This window comes from Corylus avellana, chromosome ca4 (assembly GCF_901000735.1).
Source record: "Corylus avellana chromosome ca4, CavTom2PMs-1.0".
NCBI classification, from domain to species: Eukaryota; Viridiplantae; Streptophyta; class Magnoliopsida; order Fagales; family Betulaceae; genus Corylus; species Corylus avellana.
In genome coordinates, this window is record NC_081544.1 from 32,831,463 (window position 1) to 32,840,587 (window position 9,125).

Consider the following 9,125-nt stretch of genomic DNA (forward strand, 5'->3'; position numbering starts at 1 on the left):
GGCAGCTAAATCTCTTAATTATTCTACGTATTTGGATTAAACGATAATTTTCATTTGGTTGGTGGGATTTAATTTGACCAAGTTTCCATATTTGCATCCATCAAATTAAATCAACTCTTTGATCATTAAGATAAGAGTCTCTTCTAGCTAATAGGATTTTTTGTTTTTTTGTTTCCGATAAGATCGAGATGACAGATTAAACCGAAGAAGTGACGGGAATCGCTGGGATACAATATGAGAATTAAGATAGATGTTAATACAGGATTATGGATCCAATGGTCGGATTCCCATGTCCACTAACAAACAAATTAAAGTAGGCCGAAGTAAAAACACACCATTAGTACTCTTCCTTTTGTGCATGTGGTGGAACTTTTGAGAGTGGACTGAAAATAACACACGCCGATCTTTTGACCTAGAAATTTTATGACACGACACATTTGCATTTCGTCATGATCGAGCTAGCCATTAATCAATCATCCACCCACTTCCTTTTCTCTCCCTTCTGCTTTATCTATAGGTGTGCGAGAGCCAAATTTCTTTGGCTCAAATAGTCAAATTGAAGCTGAGCAGAGAAAGAAAATGGCACTTGAGGGTAAAAGGCTATGCTGCAGGGCCAACTGTTTCCACATGCCTTCATGGTCAATATCGTCAAAACCATCGTCCCAACAAGAACAAAGGGCAGGAGATGACCAAGTTTTATCAGCTAAAATTACCAAAAGAAAGCCGGGTGGATGGAGGGCTATGCCCTTCATCTTGGGTATCTCTCTCCCGATCACAAACACACGCACAAAATAACGATTTTTTTCCCCTCTAATTTGTAGCAGGCTTGTAAAGTACGTACGTAGCTGACGGGAAAGGTTTTGGCGTTTTTTTGGATTGCAGGAAATGAAACGTTTGAAAGGTTGGCTACTTTTGGATTGTTGGCAAACTTTACGGTGTATTTGGTGAAAAAGCTCCACATGGATCAGGTTTCCGCTTCCAATGTTATTTACATATGGTCCGGTGTGTCCAATTTTGCGCCATTGGTGGGCGCTTTCATCTCTGATGCCTATGTCGGCAAGTTCCGGACAATTGCCTTTTCATCCTTCGCGTTACTTCTGGTATATATGTATACATATATGCCCCTCCCTTCTCTCTTCCATTAAAATCATAATTTTGAGGAACGTGGTGATAACATCAGTTCATAACGATGTATATATATATATAGTAGATTTCCTTTTCAAATTTCTTTTCCGTTTTTGTTTTTGGTCTGGTTGGATTTAATGGTGGCGGTGGCTCTCACCCAAATTGTGGAAACCGATTTCAATCAAATAATTGAGGATATATTGATGTCGTAAGAATGATCAATAAGGCCAAATTTAATTGTTAGGTGAATTCATGCGCATGCTGTGATTCATGATTTGACGTAGTCACGTATCCCCCCAAGAGGTGATTGAACAGTGACAGTGCTGAGCCAATTTTCAAGGTTTCTAATGCATGCCTTCGATCTGCTTTGAATAAAATTGAGTGAATGCGTGATTTCTATAATGTTTAATTAATTAGGTAGTAAATATTTATGTTATTTTATCTTTTGCATATGTTATCGTGCCGAGCATCTCTATCAAATGTTACTTTCATCATTCCAGCAGCGGTAAATAATTTTTACCAACGTCATGCAATCGACAGGGAATGGTGACGGTGACTTTGACGGCTTGGATACCGGAGCTCCTTCCTCCACCGTGCACACAACAGCAGAAAGTCTTGGGTCAATGCCTAGGTCCCACCAAAGCTCAACTGGGCATTTTAATAATGGGACTAGGATTTTTGTCGATAGGCAGCGCAGGAGTTCGACCATGCAGCATTCCGTTTGGTGCAGATCAATTTGATCCAACCACAGCTGAAGGGAAAAAGGGGATCAACAGCTTCTTCAATTGGTACTACACCTCATTCACGGTGGTCTTGTTGCTCGCTCAAACTGTAGTGGTTTATATCCAAGACTCTGTCAGCTGGGTATTGGGCTTCGGGATTCCCACTGTGTGCATGTTCTTCTCGATTATCTTATTCTTCATCGGAACAAAGTTTTATGTGCATGTGGAGCCTGAGGGAAGCCCGTTTTCCGGCATTATGCAAGTTCTTGTGGCGGCTTATAGGAAGCGCCGGATTGAGTTTCCAGCCGACGGCGAGTTAAACGGACTTTTTTATGATCCTCCCTTGAAAGGGGTTGTAATGACAAAGCTTCCTCTCACCGACCAATTCAGGTAACAACATATATATATATATATATATATGTATATATATATCTGTTATTTATGAACGATTAGGTATGGTTGATAGTGGGTTTAAAAGCTTTTTTTTTTAAAAAAAAAAAAAAAGTGATTAGGTATGATTTATAACGATTTGTGAAGGATTTTTGGTGAGATGCACATTTTTAAATTTTGAATTAATGATAGTGTTTAGTGTTATGAGTTTAATTGGGAGTTTATAATGTTTCTCTACTCAAAATATATTTTTTAAAAGCCAACTAAAAACTTTGTTTTGTTGTATTTTTAAATGGATAAATATTAAACATATTTATTTTGAGAAAGATACAAATAAATATAAAGTTAATTTTTTACTAACAAAAATTAAATAATAGAAGAATTAAAAAATAAGTAGTGATAATGTGACCATATCACAACTACCTTTGACCTATTGTGGCTCGTTGGACAGAATTGGTTGCACTTCCATAATTGGAGAAGACACAAGTGTGTCATGTGACAACCTTGACTTAAGGAATTAAGCTCATATATATTTTTTAAAATATTTATATGAAAACGTGTGAAAAGTAAAAGTTATCAACCTATAGTTGTGATAATATCCTCGCAGTCGGGGACGGGAACGGGAACCACGTTCAACCTTGGGGTCTCAAACAAAGAATTATAAAAAATTATAGAATTTAATTTTTGACTCTTTAAATTATTTATTTTAGAATTTTATCCTTCCAAACACAAATTTTTAGTTCGCCACTGCTCTTAGTGATCGAAACCAAAGGAGAAAATTTCTAATGCTGTTCATAAAAAGTCGGTGAGGGTTAAACATTAGAATGATGATAGAGATATAATTTTTTTATCCAACAAAAATCTAACTTTTATTTTATTTTTTAAAAAAATTAAAATAAAATAAAAAATAAAAAAAATGTCTGAAGCAACCTTATCTTTTTTTTATCTTTTTTTTATTTGGTATTTTTTAAAAAATGAAAAAAATGGTATTTTTTTTTGTCATTATTACGAAGAAAAATATTATTTTTCATTTTTTAAAAAAAATACTAAATAAAATGAAGACAAAAAATAGATAAAGTTGCTTTAGACATTTTTTTTTTAAAAAAAATTTTTTTTATAAAATAAATAAGGCAAAAATTAAATTTTTGTTAAAGTTTGCTCTTTAGTATTTGCCTAAACATTAATTGCATACGCTAGAACCGAGGTGGCTTAATCCATTTTGGATTTGAGCCTCTGATGTCAGATAATAATTGAGCATTCATGATTTTACTTGATTTTTGTTGGGGGTCACCGTCATACGTCATGCCAATAATGAACCTTGAACGTGATACTTTTTTTTAAAAATAAATAAATAAAATATTTTCTAGTATAACATTCGTCCAACAATTTTATCATAATACTCTTTAGTTAATTGTTGATTTGTTTTATTCAATAAAAATTAATTAAGAGTAATATATTAACTTTCTTAGATAAAATATACATTATTTCAAGTAGTTAATTTACATGGAATAACTGGGTTTATTTATTTATTTCTCTCAGATTCCTAAATAAAGCTGCCATAATAGAAGTGGGTGAACTAAAGGCGGCAGATGGTAGTCGTTCGGATCAATGGAGGCTCTGCAGCATCCAGCAGGTGGAAGAGGTTAAATGTCTAGTTAGAATCATCCCAATATGGGCTGCCGGTATCATTAGCCTCATGGCCATGACTCAACAAGGAACATTTATTGTATTTCAAGCCATGAAAATGGACCGCCACCTTGGCCCCCGCTTCCAAATCCCAGCCGGTTCAATAGGAGTCATATCACTCATCACAGTAGGACTATGGCTCCCGTTCTACGACCGCATCCTCGTACCCGCCCTCCGAAAGATCACGAAACACGAAGGCGGGATCACGCTTCTCCAAAGAATCGGAATAGGGATTGTTTTTTCGATTCTGGCAATGGTCGTAGCCGGGTTGACAGAAAGGGTGAGAAGGGCTTCGGCTATAAAACACCATCATCCCGATGGGGTTGCACCCATGTCAGTCATGTGGCTAGCACCCCAGCTTATTCTGATGGGCTTTTTTGAGCTGTTTAATATTCTCGGGCAGATTGAATTCTTCAACAGGCAGTTTCCTGAGCACATGACGAGCATCGGTAATGCTCTTTTTTTCTGTTCCTTTGCCCTAGCAAACTACCTGAGTAGCTTACTGGTGAATGTTGTGCACCACGTCACCGGAGGGCATGGCCGGCCTGATTGGTTGGCAAATGATCTCAACGCTGGCAGACTCGAGTATTTCTATTTTTCTATAGCGGGGATGGGGCTCCTGAATTTAATCTACTTTTTGTACTGTGCTCATCGATATCGTTACAAGGGCAATGCTGTACAAATACAAGACAATAATTCCCATGTTGACGTGGAGCTTCGGTCGGTCAAAGCTTGAATATTACGAATGTAATAATGTGTTTAATTACTTAGCTTTACTATGAGGACACCCAATAAGTAACAGAGGGCCGGGGTTTTCTTTATATGTATGTATAATATTCCAATTGGAATGTTAGCTGTGGAATTAAGACATCCAGTAAGTAACAGAGGGCCGGGGTTTTCTTTATATATATATATATATATATATAATATTCCAGTTGGAATGTTAGCTGTGGAATTAGGTATAACGAATTCAATGAATATATAGGGTACGTATGGCTGTTCAAATAATTTGTAACAGAACAAGTATGGGTTGCTTGAGAATTAAATATATATATATGTTATCTACATGCACTGCCCGGGTTCAACTAGCATGCTTGCCACGCTAGCTTGTGCATAGCAGTAGCATTTCTCTTTGCCAAATTGCAAAATTTTTTAATAATGAATTCTATTTAGTAGATGTGATTGTCATACAATTACTTGATGCTGTAGATACTTGTAAAAATATATTAAAGGTTGATTTTCACTGTCCGTTAATATTATTGTATAACAGTTTACTAAATAATATTACTCTTTTTAAAAATTTTACGTATCATAGAATATATTTTTTAAAATCTCAATCATTAATTAGTTTTAAATTCAATAATTGAAATTGGGTACTCTGATTATTTAGTAAACTGTTATACAATTATCACACAAGTAAAATTGCGTGACATTAAAAATCAACTTCTTTTGTTTTGTTGATTCAAAGGCTAACATTTCCTACTAAGAGCATCCACATCAAGCTCTTTAAAATTTCTTTAAATTTAACTTTGAAAATGTACTTTTTTTTTTCTTTTTCTTTAACTAGCCACTTTTAAAATTACAAAATATCAAACTCTTTAAATATTTCTATATATACTTTAGCTAAATATTATTTTTTTTACAAATAAATGTAATTGCCATGAAATTCACTCACTTTGATTCCACGTGAGAAATTTACCAAAATGCCAGTCCAACCACCAAAATAATATTAAAAAATAAATAGCTTTTGCTTTTGGTGTTTTTATATTTAAAGATAACGTTAAAAGCAAATGTTAAATTTAATTTTGGATAAAGAGTTTGATAAATAATGTTTTTTTTTTTTTTTTTTTGTGGAATTTGTTAAAATTTTTGAGAAATGTTAAATATAAAGAGCTTGATGGGGATGCTCTAAGTCATCAAGTTACATGACAATCATATATATAACCGTCTACTAAATAATGTTATTGAACAAGATTGTATCATGTGAGTAATTTTTGATGGGTACGTATTAATTATATTGATCCATATTTTGAAAGTGGTGCATGGCCGGTGACGTGACAAAGCATGAATGATTGAATTCCAGACGAACCGTTGAAATTTTGAATGCTTGAGATGGAAACAAATCTATTTGGTAGAATATTGGAATAATTTCTAAATAATGATATCCATTAATTACTGTTGCTAAAAGGTATATATGTAGGGTTGTGTGAAGTCCAAGGTGTGGGTGTGGCATCACTGGCATGGGATGAGAGACATCCCACTTAAATTTGAAAGCCGATAAGTCGATCTTGTCATGAGATCAAAGTGGAAAAAAGGAATTAGGGAGGTTCAATGATTGTACCCGCTGAGATCGAGCTTGCTTGGAGCCTTCGATCTCCTTGTATTTGCATGGGCATGTAATTAAAGGATGTCATGGGTTGCCTCTCCCTTTCCCATCTTTGTGCCTTCACGGATCTTTGCAGCCCACCGGAATGATAGGCCCTGTTTGCCAATGGCCTTGAAACGGTACTGTTCCAGGGCCGGTATTGTAGCATTTTTCTAGGAATAAGTGTTTGATTGGTTTTAGTGAAAATGTTTTGTGGGAAAAAGTAAAAAAAAATATTTTATATGGAAAAATGTAAAAAAATTGTTTTGTAGTGATTTTTTTATTTAAATAATAATAATAATAAAATGATTGATGTGGTATAAAAAGTAGAGATGTTGGGATTAATTTTGAAGTGAATTTTTTTTTTTTTTGGGGATTGAGGGAGGCCCTGGAACAGTACCGTTCCAGGGCCATTGGCAAACACACCCATATTGACAGACACAGAATGTGGTCAATTTATCTTCGTCTTCTTAATTTCTTGATCTACAAATCAATCTCATTAATATATATATATATCAAGTGAAGTTAGTGAACCATGTCAATTAAGTGAGAAGCCAAATGTCGTAGTTGATCATAAATTAGCTATGTAGTTAATTAATGTTCACAATAGCCTACTCTATTAATACTGAACGGATAATATAATAATTTATTTTTTAACAACTTCATATTTGTGACTTGACCACAAAATCACAACTTATTCGATATGATAAGTGACTCTGATTCTAAAATTACAACCTATGGGTTTAAGCTTTTAAAATAAATGGTTATTTAATATAAAATAATTAAAGCATTGATTATATCATAAAATTCATCTATTTCTTGTCAATTTAAACTTCTAAAATAGGTGATCTAATAAATTATAATTAAGGACCAGTTTAGGTCGATGGGCAAGAGGACCACCACAGCACCACTAACCAAAATACGTCCATATCAAAGCGCGCTGTGGTATTAATCATGCACCATCCTAAAAGTTCCAAAACTCCCATTCCTGGCACTTCCATTTGCCCTAGACCAGTCCTGTAAATGGAAGATATTGCTAAAATATATCTGTCACAAGCGTATAGTCCTTGCGCACTTTATATGTGGTGCCCTTTAGTTTTTACGTGAATAAATAAAAAGATTCCATCACATCTATTCTAGAAATTTTCTAACTTTTTGCCCATATGCAACCCATCAATATATATCCTGAGTCTCCACCACCACCGCCTCTGATATTCCTAGGTTGTACCAGTTCCAGATATCATTTTCAATGTTGACTCAGATCTCTGCATCATTTGAAGAGTAATGATACACATGAACAAGCTGCACGTACTTTAGCAATTTGCGTGTCTGTGTCGGATATTCTGTGGGTTTTATTCATGTATAGGTACCAGTCACAAAGATACACCAATTAAGCCAGCCGGAGAAGTCTTTCAGTGATCCACCCATGTCGGCCACTAATTCCTCTCCAGCTAGCTTCCAAATATCTACATTGTACCAAAAATAACCCACCAATGAGCCGAGACAAAATTGCACATGCATCACTAGCAACCGATTCTACAGTTGGGTGGGCTAGCTGCAGGTTCATTGAAAAGGCATTTAGGCATTCATAGAGTATATAAGTTAAATACAATAAGCCAAGGTTGTAAGATTGATGAGTCAAAATCAAGATAGCAACATTTGTAATGCTCTAAACCAGCTATGCCTGGTCTAGCTGGTTAGGTAACTTTTTCTGTGGTGATCATCTAATGAATATGATTCCCATTAACTTTTTATAAGTTGAAGTTTTTTGAAATAATTGATAATTTAATATGATATTAGAACAAAAATATTAATTCACATGTGTTATGCATTACCTAATAAAAGAGAGTTAAAATCCACACGTGAACGAGTGATTTAATACTGATAAAAATCAGTTAACCTACAGATATACAGTGCTTGTTAGTGTTTTTTTTGGTATTTTTTATTGTTGTTTTGAAAAAGTGTTGTAATATAATATAAAAATAAAAACTATTTTTATATTTTTAAGAGTGTTTTGTGCTTTAAATTGTTGGTTAATATTTTTGTTTAGAAAAAACAAAAAAAACAAAATTTTTGACAAACCAACCCTTTATGATCACTTTGCAAGTAATTTTTTTTAAGGTAATTAATGTTAATTGCACAACAGTTGATTTTCTGCACAACTCCATAACAACTACTCTTGATTTTCAACGTGTAATAACTAATGGTGTGGGTGCTCATCATGAGTTGGCAACCCAGCTGCGGTGTGCAGTGGGGTAATGTGCAACATTAACAAAACACTAAATTAAAATTGCATGTAACGGGAAAACGTTTTTATGCTGCTTCTCTACTTGGATGTAAAAGAAACGATTAGACAAAACACTCTTGTTTTCTGAGGATGCAATCATGCAAGGCATTCAGACGGTATACCAACGAACTGGCTTACATCTTTAACAGTGTATGAGGTTGGGATCGAAAGTCGTCGACTATTATCGTCAAAATACCCAGAAATGACTGTTCAAAAGATTTGTATGTCGTTGATCTATATATATCTCAATTATCAAAGAGTATAGAGATTAAACATGTTGTCCACTATTGACATCTTCCAACCCTTTGACATTAATCGCGATTAATACTCGTGTAGGAGCATATTTGTGATTGTGTTTACAAAATAGAGCTTTAAGTCTTTTTTTTTTTTTTTTTTGCAAGAGCTTCATTTTTAAGCTTTTGCCAAAAATAGGTTTTAACAATTTTTAAGTTTTTGAATCGGTTTCAATTTTAGGGCCCTCAAACGCACACCCAATCAAGCTCTATATATATATATATATATAAAAGGAAAATGGAAAGAGAAAATTAAA

The 9,125-nt window shown here is 34.3% G+C and overlaps 1 protein-coding gene across 1 annotated transcript; it reads left to right on the plus strand.

The window, feature by feature from the left end:
* The first annotated feature begins 553 nt into the window (after positions 1–553).
* LOC132176934 (protein NRT1/ PTR FAMILY 2.13-like) lies at positions 554–4,769 on the plus strand. Its single transcript, XM_059589094.1, has 4 exons — positions 554–757; positions 883–1,100; positions 1,666–2,237; positions 3,777–4,769. Exons 1-4 carry the CDS (start codon positions 580–582, stop codon positions 4,657–4,659), a joined length of 1,851 nt encoding a protein of 616 aa, XP_059445077.1. The 5' UTR covers positions 554–579; the 3' UTR covers positions 4,660–4,769.
* Positions 4,770–9,125: the final 4,356 nt, after the last annotated feature.

Excerpts from the sequence above, each read along its gene's own strand:
- LOC132176934 (XM_059589094.1), top strand. The coding sequence starts at position 580 with ATGGCACTTGAGGGTAAAAGGCTATGCTGCAGGGCCAACTGTTTCCAC. Across the intron at positions 758-882 it reads GGCTATGCCCTTCATCTTGG|GAAATGAAACGTTTGAAAGG; the intron begins GTATCTCTCTCC and ends TTTGGATTGCAG. Across the intron at positions 2,238-3,776 it reads CCTCTCACCGACCAATTCAG|ATTCCTAAATAAAGCTGCCA; the intron begins GTAACAACATAT and ends TATTTCTCTCAG.